The sequence below is a fragment of the Myxine glutinosa genome, chromosome 4, assembly GCF_964187855.1.
Source record: "Myxine glutinosa chromosome 4, kmMyxGlut1.1, whole genome shotgun sequence".
Taxonomy (NCBI): Eukaryota; Metazoa; Chordata; class Myxini; order Myxiniformes; family Myxinidae; genus Myxine; species Myxine glutinosa.
Window position 1 is genome coordinate 134,430,979 of NC_136264.1, and position 20,545 is coordinate 134,451,523.

The 20,545-nt window shown below is 45.8% G+C and overlaps 1 protein-coding gene across 2 annotated transcripts in view; it reads left to right on the top strand.

The window, feature by feature from the left end:
• LOC137425272 (annexin A2) overlaps positions 1-20,545 on the top strand; it is a 68,400-nt gene that overhangs the window by 40,725 nt on the left and 7,130 nt on the right. For both annotated transcript variants that reach the window (XM_068113536.2, XM_068113535.2), the window contains exons 7-11: positions 10,836-10,915; positions 12,045-12,101; positions 15,958-16,051; positions 16,199-16,297; positions 16,443-16,501. In XM_068113536.2, the coding sequence (XP_067969637.2) occupies positions 10,836-10,915; positions 12,045-12,101; positions 15,958-16,051; positions 16,199-16,297; positions 16,443-16,501 (389 nt within the window). The remainder of the gene's footprint in view (positions 1-10,835; positions 10,916-12,044; positions 12,102-15,957; positions 16,052-16,198; positions 16,298-16,442; positions 16,502-20,545) is intronic.

Consider the following 20,545-nt stretch of genomic DNA (forward strand, 5'->3'; position numbering starts at 1 on the left):
CAGCGATCAAAACATAACCTTCCGCTTTTGCGAAGGTAATAATCACTTACTCATAACTAATACTCATAATAACTCATAATTACTTATGTAATTACTCATGCCAATACTTACTCAAAATAATGTAATATCCCAATCTTCACCCCCTATGCAAATCGAAGCACCCCGGACAATCCACAACCAATATCAACCACTGTAGCCGCCTTCCCGACTCCAGGCAGCCACACACAGCCACATACATCTCCATCCACGTCACACAAGACAACAGCCAACGAGTGTGTCCACCACACAGAAACCTTTGGCAATGCAACAACCGAACTCCCAGACAACCAACAACAAAACCCAATCCATCTCCATGGCTCATCAAGCAGTTCCAACTTAATCCAGCTTCACATACCGATTTCCCCAAAAACTCGTGAAACTTCACCCCCATTCTGGAAAAACCCTGGACTAAACCCTGACACCCTAAATAACTTCAGACCCATCTCCAACCTACCCTTTCTGTCAAAAGTTTTGGAACGTGCTGTGGCCACTCAACTCAAACATCACCACTCTGCCAATAACCTGTATGAAACATCCCAATCCGGATTCTGCTCCAGCCACAGTACTGAAACTGCTCTCCTCAAAATCACCAGCGACCTTCTCTCTCCTCTGACGCCGGCAACCTCAACATTTTCATCCTCCTCACCTCAACGCCTCCTTTGACATCATCAATCACACCATCCTCCTCACCCTGTTTAGACCAGCTTGTGCCTATTAAACCCAAATCAGTTCACTCCCAAGCCTACAAGGACCACCTACAGCACTGCAAAGATGTCCTCTACTCCACCTACTACTCTCAAATTATCCACTCTGGCTCCGGAATCCCAAAAGCACTCTTCTCTACAATAAACAAACTAAATAAACAAATAAATAAACAAACTTTACAACGTGAACAAACTCCTCAGCGCCCTGGATACCACCACCTGTCATTCAGAGTAGACAACAGCATCTCCTTTCTGGCTTTCAGCATCTCCTTTCTCCTTTCTGGCATCCAAATAAAATTCTGGCTTCAAATCAACTTCCTCGAACTTAACTATGATAAATCTAAATTAATCTTCGTTTGCCCAAAACCACTCACCAAATCCACCCATAACTTTGCCCCCAACATCGATGGTTTCCCAGTATCCACCTTTTATGAATTTTATGAATCTTCTCATTATTCGAAAGTTTACAAAATGTCCCAAATCTGTATATTTATTTTCTACTGTGGTTATATTAAACCATTATTTTACAAAATCCAACTTTCAATAAACTGAAAAATGCTTCGCCATGGAATAGTCCACCACTCATATAAATAATCATAAGAGTTCTGCGAAACATCTCCATCTTTAAAACTTAGCCAACCATTTTTAAACCACATGTTTTCCCCCCAAAAAAACAAGTCACATTCTTTGTATATTGCCAACATTGTTCATCGTTTAAGTATCATCCAGAACTAACCTTTTTTATAAACCATCAACTTGTAGATGCATTTATTTATATCCCATTAACCCAAGAACTCTCAATTGCTTGGTTATATTTTAGTAATGTCATATATCCATATTTCTTTTCCAAAATGTTCCTGATATACACATTAATCCCATCTGTCTTTGTTTCCAGATCAACTCAAATCAAGAAATCGACACAAATCCTTATTACCTCCAATCAACTCAAAATTAAATCAAACAATTCAAAACCAGATCGGATCAGCGATCAGAAATCACTTTTCCAATCAACACATTCCAAGCAACAATTCATTCAAAGACCAAGCTTAAAAACACAACTCTCATCTTACTGTGACAAATAAGCAACCAACCTACTTCACACTAAAACAAATAACTTTTCATCACCCCTTTCTTCTCCACCGCCTCTTACACTTAAACAGATCACAATTACTCACTCATACACTGTTGCCCATCATGAAATCCCAGTAGGTTGTTCTTCAATCCCAACCATCATGTGATCCCAACCACCACTTCTGACACCATTGTCGACGTCTCCATTTATTTCGTTCCTCATGGGGTTGGTGTTTTATGGCCTTTACCTCTTACCCAATCACACTGCACATCATTCCCCGTCCTTGATGGATAATTTTACATCCAAATGGGCACAGCATCCCATTTTTGGCGACCCAGCCCTGAAACAAGCCCCTGGACTCCTTGCAGGCTGGACCAAAACCCCTGGACGAGGTTGCATCCCAGTACTGACTCTGCTGCCTTCTTGCAAACCACTTCAACTCCATGAATTTTACATGTTTCGTGAACAGAACAAAGCACTCTGTAATCGTCAGATTGAAACTGCCCCAAACCCGTCCATATAAACTCCATTGTTGTCCTGTCCATCTCTCTGTGTTACATTTACATTTTGTGACTCACAGTACCTGCCTCCATGGAACAATGACGCCTGAGCACTCAATTAGCCCTCCCAGTACCAAAGACTTACAATCAGACCGACAGACAGACAAATAACAGAGGCATGTCGCCAGCCCCAGCACAGGACATCACCTTTCCAGGCAGGCACAATATAATCCACAGTATCGAAATGCCAATTTCTATCCGGAGCCTCGCAAAGCCAAAATCGGGCATGTTCACTGCATTTCACTGACCATGACTATCCCCATTGCTCGATCACGCACGTCACTGTGCTCGGCCCGGTTAAATTAAATTCCAAGCGTACTGTACCTGACGCTTCCACAACAACAAAAAACTCGATATTCTCTGTTCGCTAATTACGTACATGATTTCAGTTTTATCCAACAATATATGTCCCGATATTCTCTCCAGATTTAAGTTCTATATCCTGTCGTTAAAGCAACACCCTGTAGACTGACTCCGCCTGTCGTTCTTCCAAGGTTAGTGAATTGCCTCTGACCTCTTACCCTTACATATCTCGAACAAAGGTCAAATAAACTTCGAAGGGTCAAACTTCAAATTGGGGTAACCAGCGCTTTATTATCCCACAAGTAATGCAAGTCCGGCGACAATGGACAAATGACCATTAATGTGGCTCTACATAGCATAATGCTAACTTCTACGAATCCAACAACCGTCACAATCCGCCCAGGAACGTCCGTACGAGGCGTGCTTTACAATGCAGCACCCTTGCTACCTGGTGCACCTTTCGCACATCCCTCCTCGTTCGCACAACGCTTCATCAACAAACCTCCTCGCGCCCACACCTTGGCATGAAGCCACACCACATACCGACAGTTGAAACCTCGACCGTCCTCCTTCCTCGGATAAGCGTTCTGTTGAAAACGTGACATTTGACCCACAATGCATTTGGGCACACATCCTCCGAGCAACCTCATACAGCACACCCGTGACTCGCGGCTCGCTCGGCTCCTGCCCGAACGCACAATAACTCTACCCAAACTTCCACGGAGCCGCACGGCGGAAACACAGGTTTGTACCACACTTTAATTAAACGAACATCGCCAGGATTCTCGGATAGACGTTAATTTCACAACACACACGACAAAAATCCGATTTAAATTCAGAGATCGCCGATCGACCTGGCACAACCATCTCAACGCGACGACGCCACGCCGCCCTCCGTCCTGGCGCGCACCCTCGTGCCTCCACACGAATCCCAACACTCCCAAACAGATGAAAATCCGGACTCAGTTCAGGACCTCACCTGTTCCCTCGGATAGTCGCTAGGGAATGTCAAGTAGACCACTTACAAAGCTTCACACCGAAACCCTCTGCTTTGCATATGTCATACAGACAAATACATTGGCCAGATACACACGTCAATTAACATCCCAATATACATTCATTCCTCATTCATATACGAGTGAGTCTCCCAGACTTCGCGCGAAACTCAGATCGACTCAAATCATGCCTTTCTCCAGCCACTCCCATGTACAATCTTTCCTCATTCATGTTACGTCTCTCATTCAAGGAAAAGGATTTTTGGGACGGGTTGGACGGGGTGGGTTGAGGTGAAAAAGGGAAGGCAGGGCGGGGTGTTGGGGTGTTGCCTAGAGCCCCGGGACTGAGCTCAGGTCTTGGGGGGGGGTGGGGGGTCTTGGTCTGGCATCTGGTCCAGCGGCATCAATCGCTGATTTACTTGCTTAACTGCTTACTTACTTGTCAAGCGCAAACGACCCCTCCTCTGGCCAGGGATTATTTAAATCTTTAGTTAACACAGCCCAGTCCTTTAATGGTCTTACCGCGGCAAAATGATGCCTCTTAAACATGAAAGATGCCGGGGTTCCCTTAAGGGGTTCCCCTTCTTTCATTAGCTTGCTTCCCATCTTATTGCTCTGGGCTGATCCTTCCTGGAAAGTTCTCGGCCTGGCTCAACCTTTACGGCTGTCCGACCTCACTTTTCCCCTTTCCCTTGTTAACTTATAATGTCACCCTTATCGAACGTTATCTTTACCGATATCCTGCGCAAATCCTTTTACTGGCCATGTTCTTATGGCCCTCTTAAGTTAGCCACAGCCCTTCGTTCCCTGGCATGCAATGGCATACCCCATCTTGTCTCTGGGCTGTTCCTTCCTGGAAAAATCTTGGCCACCTGGCTTCAACCTATATGGCTGTCCGACCTCATTTTCCCCTCCTGGTGCTAACTGTAACTTTAAGCTTACTGTTAAGTCCTTACTGGTATCCTTAATTGTTTATCCTGGCTTTAACAAAGCCACGTCATTCTGAGGCCTAAAATGAGCCTTTACTTACAATTTCTGTTCGAGTGCAGGCAGCGCGGATGACAGGGAAGCGGACTGAATCCGTTCGAGGAAGCAAGGTACAAATTTGGAAAGATAGCCCTCTGGTATAAAACAATTGCTCACCTTAATCAAATTAGAGTGCCAGCGTCCCGGCCTCGGGCAGCCTTCCTCCTGTCGCCCGGGTTCCGCTTCCCGTCCTCCGCGTCTGTTGCGACCCCACTCCTGGTACCATCTGTGAAGAAGCAGCTCTTCGTTTGGAAAAGAAGTTCCACCAATAGCCTGAAATGACGCAGCTTTATTAAAAACCAACTTATACAGATCCGGAAGAAGCCAGACATCTACAGCAAGAACCAGCTTCATGCCACGTCTAGCCTTCCTGAAGCACATTGATTCGCAGTCCGTATAAATACTTGACAAGTTTATCAGAAAATCTCCGAGAGAACAAAGCGACTGGCGAGAGTCCCTCGCCGTCATCCTAGCCCCCACCGTCATCCGCTCTGTCATTCGGGGGAGTCAGCCCTTCCTTATCATTCGGACCAGATATAGTTTCAAAAGCTCCGAGGTGACGAAAAATGTAACTCACAGAGAGAAGGGTGCATGCTTGGCCAGATAAGACCATGCTTGGCCAGCCAGATAAGACCATCTAGGTAAAAAGGGCACACGTATACGAAAAACCATTTGCCCAACACGACCGAAGCGAGCCTTTCCTCATTTTAAACACAAACTGAAGCATGTTTATTGTAATTCAGGCGCCGCTATGATTATATGGAATATAATTAATGTTTTTTAAGTTTATATCTGCAATTCGAGCATTCTACTTGAAACTACACATTCCACGCGCGTATAAACGTCCGCCAGCCCGCGGCTCGAGGCGCCATCTGCGGACCGAATCAGAGAATCTATGACCGGGCTTTATCTTGCATCGAGAGGGCACATGGAGGACGAGCCATCCGTTCAGCACGAAATGCATCGAGTACTTTCCCATTTATCCCCAGCAAAGCGAAAACCCCTTTATTTACTTATGTAAAACATTAAGCAACATTTTAGATCAAAACATATTATTCGACCGACGTTTAAAACAGAATTCTAAGCAATAAAGAATCTACGACTTGACACTTGCACTTCCGGTAGCCCCACAAATGATCGCATTCACTCCACGCCAAACCAATGCTTGCACTTCCTGTAGCCCCACAAATGATCGCATTCACTACACGCCTAACCAATGCTTGCACTTCCTGTAGCCCCACAAATGATCGCATTCACTACACGCCTAACCAATGCTTGCACTTCCTGTAGCCCCACAAATGATCGCATTCACTACACGCCTAACCAATGCTTGCACTTCCTGTAGCCCCACAAATAACCGCATTCACTGCACGCCTAACCAATGCTTGCACTTCCTGTAGCCCCACAAATGATCGCATTCACTACACGCCTAACCAATGCTTGCACTTCCTGTAGCCCCACAAATGACCGCATCCACGACACACCTAACCAATGCTTGCACTTCCTGTAGTCCCACAAATGACCGCATTCACTACACACCTAACCAATGCTTGCACTTCCTGTAGCCCCACAAATGATCGCATTCACTGCACGCCTAACCAATGCTTGCACTTCCTGTAGTCCCACAAATGACCGCATTCACTACACACCTAACCAATGCTTGCACTTCCTGTAGCCCCACAAATGATCGCATTCACTGCACGCCTAACCAATGCTTGCACTTCCTGTAGTCCCACAAATGACCGCATTCACTACACACCTAACCAATGCTTGCACTTCCTGTAGTCCCACAAATGACCGCATTCACTACACACCTAACCAATGCTTGCACTTCCTGTAGCCCCACAAATGACCGCATTCACTACACACCTAACCAATGCTTGCACTTCCTGTAGCCCCACAAATGACCGCATTCACTACACACCTAACCAATGCTTGCACTTCCTGTAGCCCCACAATTGATCGCATTCACTACACGCCTAACCAATGCTTGCACTTCCTGTAGCCCCACAAATGACCGCATTGACTACACTCCTAACCAATGCCTGCACTTCCTGTAGCCCCACAAATAACCGCATTCACTACACACCTAACCAATGCTTGCACTTCCTGTAGCCCCACAAATGACCGCATTGACTACACACCTAACCAATGCTTGCACTTCCTGTAGCCCCACAAATAACCGAATTCACTACACACCTAACCAATGCTTGCACTTCCTGTAGCCCCACAAATAACCGCATTCACGACACACCTAACCAATGCTTGCACTTCCTGTAGCCCCACAAATAACCGCATTCACTACACACCTAACCAATGCTTGCACTTCCTGTAGCCCCACAAATGACCGAATTGACTACACACCTAACCAATGCCTGCACTTCCTGTAGCCCCACAAATAACCGCATTCACTACACACCTAACCAATGCTTGCACTTCCTGTAGCCCCACAAATAACCGCATTCACTACACACCAAACCAAGGCTTGCACTTCCTGTAGCCCCACAAATAACCGCATTCACGACACACCTAACCAATGCTTGCACTTCCTGTAGCCCCACAAATGATCGCATTCACTACACACCTAACCAATGCTTGCACTTCCTGTAGCCCCACAAATGACCGCATTGACTACACTCCTAACCAATGCTTGCACTTCCTGTAGCCCCACAAATGACCGCATTGACTACACACCTAACCAATGCTTGCACTTCCTGGAGCCCCACAAATGATCGCATTCACTACACACCTAACCAATGCTTGCACTTCCTGTAGCCCCACAAATAACCGCATTCACTACACGCCTAACCAATGCTTGCACTTCCTGTAGCCCCACAAATGATCGCATTCACTCCACGCCAAACCAATGCTTGCACTTCCTGTAGCCCCACAAATGATCGCATTCACTACACGCCTAACCAATGCTTGCACTTCCTGTAGCCCCACAAATGATCGCATTCACTACACTCCTAACCAATGCTTGCACTTCCTGTAGCCCCACAAATAACCGCATTCACTGCACGCCTAACCAATGCTTGCACTTCCTGTAGCCCCACAAATAACCGCATTCACTACACGCCTAACCAATGCTTGCACTTCCTGTAGTCCCACAAATAACCGCATTCACTACACGCCTAACCAATGCCTGCACTTCCTGTAGCCCCACAAATAACCGCATTCACTACACACCTCACCAATGCTTGCACTTCCTGTAGTCCCACAAATAACCGCATTCACTACACGCCTAACCAATGCTTGCACTTCCTGTAGCCCCACAAATGACTGCACTCACTACACACCTAACCAATGCTTGCACTTCCTGTAGCCCCACAAATAACCGCATTCACTACACGCCTAACCAATGCTTGCACTTCCTGTAGCCCCACAAATGATCGCATTCACTACACGCCTAACCAATGCTTGCACTTCCTGTAGCCCCACAAATGACCGCATTGACTACACTCCTAACCAATGCCTGCACTTCCTGTAGCCCCACAAATAACCGCATTCACTACACACCTAACCAATGCTTGCACTTCCTGTAGCCCCACAAATGACCGCATTGACTACACACCTAACCAATGCTTGCACTTCCTGTAGCCCCACAAATGACCGCATTCACTACACACCTAACCAATGCTTGCACTTCCTGTAGCCCCACAAATGACCGCATTCACTACACACCTAACCAATGCTTGCACTTCCTGTAGCCCCACAAATGACCGCATCCACGACACACCTAACCAATGCTTGCACTTCCTGTAGCCCCACAAATGATCGCATTCACTGCACGCCTAACCAATGCTTGCACTTCCTGTAGCCCCACAAATGATCGCATTCACTACACGCCTAACCAATGCTTGCACTTCCTGTAGTCCCACAAATGACCGCATTCACTACACACCTAACCAATGCTTGCACTTCCTGTAGCCCCACAAATGACCGCATTCACTACACACCTAACCAATGCTTGCACTTCCTGTAGCCCCACAAATGATCGCATTCACTACACGCCTAACCAATGCTTGCACTTCCTGTAGCCCCACAAATGACCGCATTGACTACACTCCTAACCAATGCCTGCACTTCCTGTAGCCCCACAAATAACCGCATTCACTACACACCTAACCAATGCTTGCACTTCCTGTAGCCCCACAAATGACCGCATTGACTACACACCTAACCAATGCTTGCACTTCCTGTAGCCCCACAAATGACCGCATTCACTACACACCTAACCAATGCTTGCACTTCCTGTAGCCCCACAAATGACCGCATTCACTACACACCTAACCAATGCTTGCACTTCCTGTAGCCCCACAAATGACTGCACTCACTACACACCTCCCACCTAACCAATGCTTGCACTTCCTGTAGCCCCACAAATTCTACAAATTTCAGCAAATTAATTAAAAATACAAAACTAGAATATCTTGGTTGGATAAGTGTCCACACATCCCCTCCCCCCTCCCAATCCTCCCCTGAGTTAATACTTGGTGGAAGCACCTTTGACAGCAATTACAGCTGTGAGTTTGTTGGGATAGGTCTCTACCGATTTACACACCTTGATTGGGCAATATTTGCCCATTCTTCTGGACAAAACTGTTCAGGCTCAGTCAAGTTGTGTGGGGAGCGTTGATGGACAGCAATCTTCAAGTCATGCCACAGATTTTCCATTGGATTTAGGTCGGGCTCTGACTGAGCCACTCGAGGACATTTATATTTTTGTTCCTTAGCCACTCCAATGTTTCTTTGGCTGTGTGCTTCAGGTCGTTGTGATGCTGAAAGGTGAACTTCCATCCCAATTTCAGCTTTCTTGCAGAGGGCAGCAGGTTATCCTCTAGGAATTTTCTGTATTTTGCACCATCCACTTTCCCTTCCATCCTGACAAGTGCCCTAGTCCCTGCTGATAAGAAACATCCCCATAACGTGATGCTGTCACCACGATGGTTCACAGTAGGGATGGTGTTCTTTGGTGAGTTTGTGCCAAATGTAACGTCAAAAAGTTCCATCTTGGTTTCGTCAGACAACAAAACTTTTTGCCACATGGCTTCAGAATCTCTGGAGTCATTTTTGCATACCTCAAACGGGACTCAAGGTGGGATTTTTTTTTTGAGTAAAGGCTTCCTTCTTGCCACCCTACCGTACAGGCCAGACTTGTAGAGTGTTTGGGATATTGTTGTCACATGCACACAGTGACCAGTCTTTGCCATAAAGGCCTGTAGCTCTTTCAAAGTTGACATTGGCCTCTTGGTGGCCTCTCTGATCAGTCTCCTCCTTGTTTGGCCATCCAGTTTGGAGGGACGGCCCGGATCTAGGCACGGTCTTGGTGGTGCCATACACCTTCTACTTTTTAACGATTGTCTTGACTGTGCTCCAAGAGATATTCAAGGCCTTTGAAATGTTTTTATACGCATCCCCTGATTTGTGCCTTTCCACAACTTTATCCCGGAGATCTCTTGAAAGCTCCTTGGTGCTCACGGTTGTCTTTCCTGTGAAATGCAATACCCAGCAGAGGAAACCTACAGGAACAGCTGATTTCATTCTGAAATAATCAGAATCACTACAATTTAACACAGGTGGAGGTCAATTAATTTGTGTGATTTTGAAGGTGATTGGTTATACCTGAGCTAATTTACAATTATTGCTATTATAAGGGTGGTGGACACTTGTCCAACCAAGATATTCTAGTTTTGTATTTTCAATTAATTTTCTGAAATTTGTAGAATTTGTTTTTCACTTGGAAGTTGTCGGTTACGATGTGTAAATAAAGGTGGGAAAAGTCTGATTTAATGCATTTTAATTCCAGGCTATAAGGCAACAAAAAGTTAAAATTTTGAAAGGGGGTGTAGACTTTCTATAGGCGCTGTATTTAATTTACACTGCATGATTGTGTTTTCAAAAGACATGGATTTTGTCATATCTGGTGAACTCCTAGTGCACTTTAAACGAACAAACCATTATTCTGTGTGGTTTGTGACAATAATGTGGTTCAAAATGTCGAGTCATGGAAAGTTTTGATATACATCAGAAGTGAAAAGTTGTGATTTTCCTAATGGAGTAAAAGCCAAAATTTAACTCACATTTCTTCATTTGTTGCTGATTATTATGAAAGCGCAAATTGATTCTCTTGCAGCCTACAAACACGATCTGGTGAAAACGATTCGGAGTGAGACATCAGGAGACTTTAGAAAACTCATAGTATCTCTTGCTGAGGTAGGTAATGGACATTGCTCCTCGTCTCAATCCTGTTTTTTCTAACCTCTGCGTCATGTGTCGAGCTGTCGCTCGTATTTATTGTTGCTGACACTCGGTCACTCGGTGTCCTCCGAGCAAGGTGTCCTGCCATGCACATCTCATGCCCGAGTCCCTCTTCAATCAGAGCTAATTGTAGTTGGAGATGCGATTTGAAAATGATCGATGCTCTCCTGTTTTCAATTGCAGTTGTACATTCCCAGCAGGAGTAGAGCAGCGGTAAAAATGGAAGCAATAGTTAGACTGTAGACTCCGACTAGCCATCTCAAACTGTGCTGTGGCCGGCTAGGCGCCCGAGTCAAACCAGTAAGGTCTCCCTCACAAACCAAATCATTTATGCAACAGTAACGGTCAATCCTAAAGCGTTATATTTACTTCTTTTCTTTTTTTTTGTATACAAGATCGAGGCTCGTGTAAGAGCTAACATTAATCACAAAAAGACAAACGGACACACAAAACATACGATAAAGGGAGCGGGAGACGAGATGGGGAGAGAAAGGGAAGCAGACAAGTACAACAGCAGAGAACAGGGACATCGGGAGATCTGTGGGAGGGAGAGGGCTTGGGGGGAGGAGGCACGGGAAGGGGAGTGGGGGGTGGGAGAGGTATAAAACACATGGACATCGCTAGGACTTCCAGGAAAGAAGTCGGGATTTCAAAAAAGTGGATCTGGGATTTAAAGGATGTTCTCAATTATATTAATTGTACAACACCCTATACTTAACTTTATCGTAATAGCAAACGTCGAAATAGTTGTTTACCTAATGTAAGAACCTTATATTAACCTGTAAGCAATTGATAGATTTTTCGAACTGCCCGGATCATCATCTGGGCTCCGTTGTTCATTGAAGTTTAGACTCTCTCATCCCAGAACCTTTCCAAACTGTGGGTCCACAACCTCGGCCGTGTCCAGGTAGTCAGTCAGTCGGTCATCCCAAAAATGCAACACACACTCACACTCCACAGTAGCATCTCCCTTTCGTACGAGGCCAATAGTAGCGCAGTATAAGCTCCTTACTGATTGATGTAAGCTATGAAAACTCCTTTTTGGGGTCTTTTTTCCTGCTTGTTTTCCCTGCTCCGTTTCTAGGCGGAACGGTGCGAGATGGAACCTCTGAGTCTCGAACAAGCAGAAATGGACGCGAGGGTACGTACGATGGACACTTCATCATACCCTCTTGTTTCAATGTGAATTGGTTGGAGAGAAGAGGAACCTCATAGTCAGGGGGCCAGGAGCTGAACCTCATAGTCAGGGGGCCAGGAGCTGAACCTCATAGTCAGGGGGCCAGGAGCTGAACCTCATAGTCAGGGGGCCAGGAGCTGAACCTCATAGTCAGGGGGCCAGGAGCTGAACCTCATAGTCAGGGGGCCAGGAGCTGAACCTCATAGTCAGGGGGCCAGGAGCTGAACCTCATAGTCAGGGGGCCAGGAGCTGAACCTCATAGTCAGGGGGCCAGGAGCTGAACCTGGAAAGTGGTTGTAAAGTTTTTTTCTCGGTGTATTCATGTTATGTGGGTATTGTAGTGTATGAAACTGCCTGATGGCATTCTCCCATCATTGAGCATTTTCATATAACAGGTTTTATAAAATCACGGCTATGAGGACGCAAAACGCTGCTTTTAGCAGGGTTGGGGAAAATAGAAATACCTTTATACTTTCGTAAATATTCAAGCTAGGGTCTTGCATATTTGCATATGGGTGTATCCTGACCGTACCTATTTGTGGGTCAAAGGTCAAAGTCATAGTTCAAGGTCAAAGGTCAAATATCTGGGTCAAACTTGTACAATCCAGCATTGTATTACAATGTGATATATTTCTCATTATAATGAACCTGTATCCATTGTTATAATGTCTGATGTGTTGTTAGCTCAATATGTCTTCTGAGCTCAATATTGAATAAAGAAATGCTGGAATACATAATATTTATTGAGTTCTTTATGATTTCTTGTTCAAAAATCACATCGAATCAGGCCACATGAATGATTTTTACATGGTATACATATTCATAGGTTACGAAACTTGTACATATTATGTATTTGGTTTTTTAATCTTTCTTAGATCATATAAACATCATCAATTTATCAGAGTTATTGTAATCATCATCTTCTTCTTCACCACTTGTTTCATCATCACTCTCATGTGATATAGTATTCACCCTGTTGTGACATACTGATACTGCATCCTGTTGCTGACAGGCACAGAAGACTGAGCAAGTCATTCCTGCTTTGTTGCATCCACATCGAATACTTTCACATGGTGTGTCACTGGAGCAGCCACAACCGATGATCTTTTGGATGTACTCGGGGACCAGTTGACTTCCTGCAGGAACTGTGGTTGGGCACAGCATATCCCCATCTTTGTTCCATCCATACTCTAACGGGTCTAACTTCTGAGGCTCAAGCCTCAAAGCATTCTTCCACAAAAAAGTTTGTCGGTGTGCTCTTTTCAGATTTTCCTGGAAAGCAGCATCAGTTGGGGGCAGTGAACAGAGTTTTGGCATTGTGCTGCTCCCCTTGCCTATTCTGGTCTTCCACACCTTTGCTCTAGCCTCACAGAGAGTATGGCAGCTATTCTGACCATAAGTAGCAACAGCGAATTGAGTTGCCTGCTTCACTACTTCAGGCCAGGATGCATCAATTTCTCCAAGAAGACTCAGTGAGTGTTGTTTTATAGTGTTCAACATCCTCTTCTTCCCGATGCCAAAGCATCCTGCTACAGTATCACATCCAGATAAGGAGTGTCCTGCAAGCAGGTTTGGAATGAGGTCTGCATATTGGGCAGCGGTTGCGTCCATGACACTTCTTCCATGTATAGGAGATTGCATTATAATTGGGATGTCAAGATTCTGCTCCAGATAGTGGTGCAACAGAAGGGCCCACACATCTGTATCATCAGCCACCACAGCTACACCGGATGCCCCCTCTGAAGCTGCCATGAATGCCTGCTGCGCTATTATATTGTCAGCTTCCTCATGACTGCTATACAGATCTCGTCTTTCTATGACAATGCCCTCGCTAATCTCGATAGTTTCCTCCTGTCCTGTTATCAAAAGTGTGTGCTCCTGTGTATGGTTGTGAACAAAGTCTTCATCTCTTTGCAAGTCCTCGCATATCAGTTTGATGAGCTGCTTCTTATTGCTTGTAACAGTCAATACTGCTTTCTGTGCGGGGATTGGTGTTGAGGGTGTCAACTGATACACCCTGCCAGTACCCCTGGCTAATCGTGTTGAATCTTTGGTGCTGAATTCATTGTATCTATCAAAGACTAGATAGACATCACATTTGGAGAGCTTCTCTGCTATTTTGTGCTTGAAGGCATCAATGTAAGTCTGCACATTTCCAACAGTAGGCCAACCAGGTATCCAGAGAAGGGCACACCCATCAATGACAGTGACTTCTATTTCTTCATGGGCTACTCTTGATGACACCTCAATTTTCATATCTCTTTTCAAGATGGATTTAGATGTGGATATCCGCATGTCACCAGAGTGTACAAAAAGAGCCGTTGGCAGTGGAGCCAATTCATGGGACATCAGATGGTCAATGTCTATATCCCTATTACTGGCCTGCAGACATATGACACGACTGTAGATTAGGTTTGTATCAAAAACCTTCTGTGTGCCGATATTTACAGACTTCTTCGTGTCTGCCATTGAAGTTATCCTTCTTTCAATCTTGTGATGAAAGCCTCGAGCTAAAGCCTCTGTAAATTCCCCGGATTGTTTGCTCCCGAATTCAATTGATTTGTGAACATTAACTGTTGAAGATGATTGTACCCTTCCAGTAACTATGTTCACAATTTATCCCTCTGGGTGCTGCTAGTGGTCAAGTGGTGGTATGCACTGGGCCATCTTCACTCTTATGTCCTGTCGATCCTTTGCATCAGATTTTATCCTAGATTTGCTTTCTTCTTTGTGCACGCTTGCCTGCCTGGTTACACTCTCATCACCTCGCATTTCAGCTGCATCGGTAGCTATCTGACCGCAGACATGTAGGCTCAATGCCCAAGATTTCAAAGCTTTGGGGTTAAGTGTGATGCCTATTATGCCGTGCTTGCCTTTGCCATATCTCATGAACGTGGTCTCGATGAGCATATCAGACCAGATTCCATTCCATATGCCATCAATGTGCCCCACAACGTGGTCCCCTTTGGTGAAATGCTGTAGAACATGTTGTGGGAGAGTTGTGGGAGTTGTGTTACACCATATACAGATCGTTTACGCAACCAGATTTGATGTAATCTTTGAACATAAAATCATAAAGAACTCAATAAATATTATGTAGTCTAGCATTTCTTCATTCAGTATTGAGCTCATGAGACCTTATAACAAGACATTAGACGTTATAACAATGGATACAGGTTCAGTATAATGAGAAATATATCACAGTGTATACACAATGCTGAGTTGTACAAGTTTGACCCAGATATTTGACCTTTGACCATGACCTATGACTTTGACCTTTGATCCACGAATAGGTATGGTCAAGATACACCCATGTGCAAAAAATCAAGACCCTACCTTGAATGCTTGCAAAGATATAAGGGTATTTCTATTTTCCCCACCCCTCTAAAGCCAGTGTTTTGCGTCCCGATAACCGCAATTGTATAAAGCCTGTTATATGAAAATGCTCAATGATGGGAGAATGCCATCATGCAGTTTCATAGAGTACAATACCTATATAACATGAAAACACTGAGAAAAAAACTTTAGAACCACTTTCCAGGTCAGGCCAAAATATGCATTTGAGCCCCTGACTACCAAATGTGTGGGGTAGGCAGATTGCAATGAAGAGATTAAGGGAAGGAGATGTGTGGTGCAACTGGACATTGGATGTTAAAAATGGAATCGAATGGAATCATAATACAAGTCGCCAGGGACGTGTTTTGATTCCGTGAACGCATTGGTAAGTCCAATGGTCCAATGATTATTTCTGCTCTTTTTGGTCGATCAGTCTCACTTTGCTGTAGTTCTATAGAAACAGGCAAATCCATTTTCCCTCCAGACTCTCTACCAAGACACAGTACAAAAAAAGGGAACCAACTTGGAAACCTTCAATCAAATCTTCGCCCTGCGCAGCATTCCAAATCTCAAGAAAGGTTGGTATAATCTCACTTCCATCCTTTCACTTTTGCCAACTTTTAACGGTATTCCTTATGGTGATGAATGTTGACGTAGTTTAACTGATGTGGATCATTTCCTTTATCCGTGTGCGCTTCCCATCCTACCGACCGACTCACCTCCAGTGATGCAATGCTACGACGGGCTGAGCAACAACCCCTTGGATGTCGACATCGCCAAGGAGGTGAAGAATACAGATGTAAAGAAAACCCTCATTGGCTTGGGTAAGATGCCGATAACCAGTTGTGATTTTCTTTCTTCTTTTCATTCGAATTTCACTTTTCCTTCTGGATTATTTTGCTGCCTCCTTTAAGTTTAATGTCAACTCTGATTTATAACTTGCCTTCTTCAAACCTTTCTCCTTTGCAGCCAATTTTTCCAAAAGCCCCTCTGGATATTTTGCTGACAAGTTATTTGAAAACATCAAGGTGGGTGTTCATATACACATGACATGATAACATATGTATGATATTTAAATACAACTTCCACTTTGATCATCGTGAGTGAAGACACAGAGCTGCCAGACTGCTCCTCAGATGACACCGTTGGGTAATGGGGAGTCCTGTGTTTTTAACCCTTGTGATGAAGCCAGAGGCTGCATTTTAATAATATCTTCTTTCCCAGCTACATTTCAGAAACCTTGTTAACTGTGTACAGCATACCTAAACAGGGATCAGTGGCAGGGATTCATCAGGACACTTGCTGTTTTGGTACATGGGTTCATAGCCTCATAACAGTTGTGTGTGTGTGTGTGTGTGTGTGTGTGTGTGTGTGTGTGTGTGTGTGTGTGTGTGTGTGTGTGTGTGTGTGTGTGTGTGTGTGTGTATGTATATATATATATATATATATATATATATATATATATATTGTTACTGATCGCGGTTTAGATGTTATGATGGGCCGAGCGGATGGTCCAACCGCGACCGTTACAGGATCCCCGACTCACCCGATTCACCCAGAACTTTGGCCGTATCGCACCGCAGCTGCCCAATCTGGGAAAAGACTAAAACGACGAAATGCAAAGAGGAAAAGGAATAAAACGAGAAGACAGACAGAAGAGTAATTGGATTTATTGTACACACACAAGCAAAAAGGAGCAATCAAGTTTATTTACAACACATAAGACGCAGGTGACACAGTGCAAATACTAGCTTATACAGACTTAATTAACCCAGGGACAGAACAAACAAAACAAACTCACGTACACAAGAAGGGTGGAAAGGCAGGAGGTGGATGGCTGGAGGGAGAGGAAGGTCCAAGGGGGTCCTGCAGCACGCTCGGCGCGTTTAGCAGCCGCCGTTCCTTTGCGGCCCTGCTCAAAACCGCCGTTCAGGCCCCAAGCTGCTGTTGTGGCTGCTGTGGACGTCGCGTGCTTTCCCAGGACTTGTCCGACTCGTCTGGTCCAAACCCTCAACTCTTTCTTGGTCCACTCACTCTTTACCACCGACTCCTCACCGCAACCAACGCAACCAACTGACCACCACCACCGACTCCTCACCGCAACCAACGCAACCAACTGACCACCGACTCCACTGACTGACTCCGACTGACTCTGACTCTCCGACTCCCCCAACGCTTCTTGCGCGCGCGCCTTTATAGCGCCTCCAGCGATCAAGCCGCCGGCCTTCAGGACACGCCCATCGGTGTGCTCACCTCGGCCCTGATTGGTCGGCACGGCCCTCTAGCTCCGCCCTTGATGACGATGGGCGGGCACGCCTTTCTTCCCCGACCCGAGCCTCGTGGCCAATGGTGGTTGAAAAAAACCGCCCAAAATGCAGTTGGCCATTGAAATGAAATGAAAGGGGATCTATTCTCTTTCACTGGTGCAATGGAGTACTTCAATTAATGGGAGACACAGCCTTACCCTAAAACACAGAATAAGAGATAACTATCAAACAGGGGTATTCTATTATTGGCTGACGTGTATGCTTGTGGACTAATTATGGGATGCCCTTTCACCTTTATACAGCTCCGGAGGCAGGGGGCGCAGAATAAACAATAATAATAATTTACACAATCAAAAAAATATACAGTCCTCATATCCGCAAGACTGCACCCTCCTCCTCTTAGGCACGTCCCGGGCCTACAACTTTTATTTAGTGTGACACGTAGGTGTAGTTCCCTCTACTTTTAACCTGACCCTGAGTGCGACAGTTTTAAAACATAAATAAATGTGTCCCGCTGCTCCATTGCACCCTGCCTAACAGACTTACGCCCACAGTTAACCGAATTGCGGAATGGTCTTCAAACTACACACTGACGGTGGGAAGCATTATTTACAATGACGCTATTTTTATTTACAAACTAACCCAGGACCTGTGATTGTTCTTTCTGGGGGGAAGACAGTCTGCTCTGCATCAATGCACCATTAAAGCACCTAAAAACTCACCAATACACACCCAAGCACCAATCGGTGCAGTCACCATAGTTCATCAGTGTTCAATGCATGTTCAATAAAAATAAAATCAACAACCCCTAACCCTGCAGGTGATCTCTTGCTCTTCGGCTCCCTCTGCTGGTTATTATTATTTGGTCTTCCAGATGTTGTCATTCTTTCATTTTCTTACTGGCGGCCTATTTGCAATAAAGTGTGCCCAATGTGTCCTTTTTTATTTATTTTATTTATGGCCCACAGGGCCGACTACGTGTGGTTCACCTGGGGGGCATCGGTGCCCTGTGGCCAAGGTCCGCCAGCAAGATGTCGGGCCCTCATGGCCGGTTCCAGCAGAGGGGCCATGCCCCAACCCATGGGGTCCATAAGTGGTGCTTGGCCGCAGAACAGCGGTCCATAAAGTGGTACATCAATGCAGTGCATGCTGGTTGAGAGGGTCCTGGCACACAAGACGACCTCCGCACGCTCCCCTCAACACCCAGTGTCGCACAGTCCTCAGGTGGGAGACAAAAGGGGGAAGACAAATGAGCGAGGGGTAAGGTCACAAGGGTACACATCAATAAGGCAACGCAAGGCGAAATGCGTACGGAGGGCGAAGTGAGAAAGCTCGTCCCTACCGTACGTCACCCCCCTGTCACCTACACTACCCTTGCCCTTACCCCATATGTACAAAATCTACACATTTACAAATTCGTCGCTAATGTCTCGTCTCCCCATATTTCTCCAATACCAAATTCGTCACCACAATCCCTCTATCCAAAATTTGCCATCACCCAATTCGTCATCAATCCTCATAAGGAGGAAGAGATGGAACATCAAGCACAATGTCACACCCACGTCATGATGCGTCTCACAATCCAAACATTTGCATCATAAAAAATCATCAAAACCTGGCATGGTGTGGAGTACCTGTCACCTCAGGTGAGTGGATGCAGATGGTGCGAGGAGACTTCATCCTAACTACTTTCTAAATGACATTAACACACTTTACACTACCCGGGGTCTCTCCCTGCCAATCCATTGGCCAACTTACACTATGGGTTCTAAAAACCAATTCCCATTGACCAAACTGTGGTGCTTCTCAATTTGGGGTCTCACTCCCCCGATTCATCTCCCGGTGCCCTCGCACAATTTCTGGGCTGCGACGTGTAGCTCTCCCAGCAGGTCTACCCACCTGCACACTTCCACCACTGCAGTTGCCACCCGAGCTTACCTAGCTCCTCACCCTAACCTAACTAACTGGGGAAAGCCCCTCCTGGCTCTGTCACCCCACTCGGTGCCCTCTGGCACTGGGCTACCCGGGTCCGTCCTCCGGATCCTCGGGCCCCATCCACAACAACTACTACCGGCTCCCAGAGCCCACCTGCGGCCTCACCTGGCCGACATCCTCACAGTGGTGGAGTGCCCAAACCAACTACACACACTAACAGGCTACACGCCCAGCCATTTCCACAACACTAATGCACCCATCCAAAGACCATTCTTTCACCCGCACCACAGATGCCAATATCCAACCACAATTTACCTATACCCTCTACCTAACACTTACACTACCCGCCCCGGGTATCCGTGATGGGGGTCCATCCTTCCCCCATTCACACCTTCGCACCATCCACTCCACTCCACAATTTCCACCATACTCACTCCACGACCATCTATTCCAATACTCCATACCATTTATTCCATACACCTGTCCTCCATTCACCTGTCGTTGCACACCTGTGCAATCCTACCTGGTGCCACCTGCACCCTCCTCCTCTTCCTAGACCATTTGGTCAGCACAATACACAATCACCTTCCCTCACTCATACACTGCTCCACACACCTGTTCAGTTGCACACCTGTGCAATCACACCTGTTCAATCACACCTGTTCAATCCTCACACACACGGCATCATCTCAGCTAACTACTCCCCTCTGAAACTTGCGCTTCCCAGTCGTCCCTTTAAACTATTGCGCTCCCACGTCATTATCATCCACGCTAATCTACCTGCGTCCCCACTACAGGTATCCTTGTCACTAACTAACCTTAACGTCACCTAATGTCATCTTCGCTAGATCCCTACACACGATATCCTAA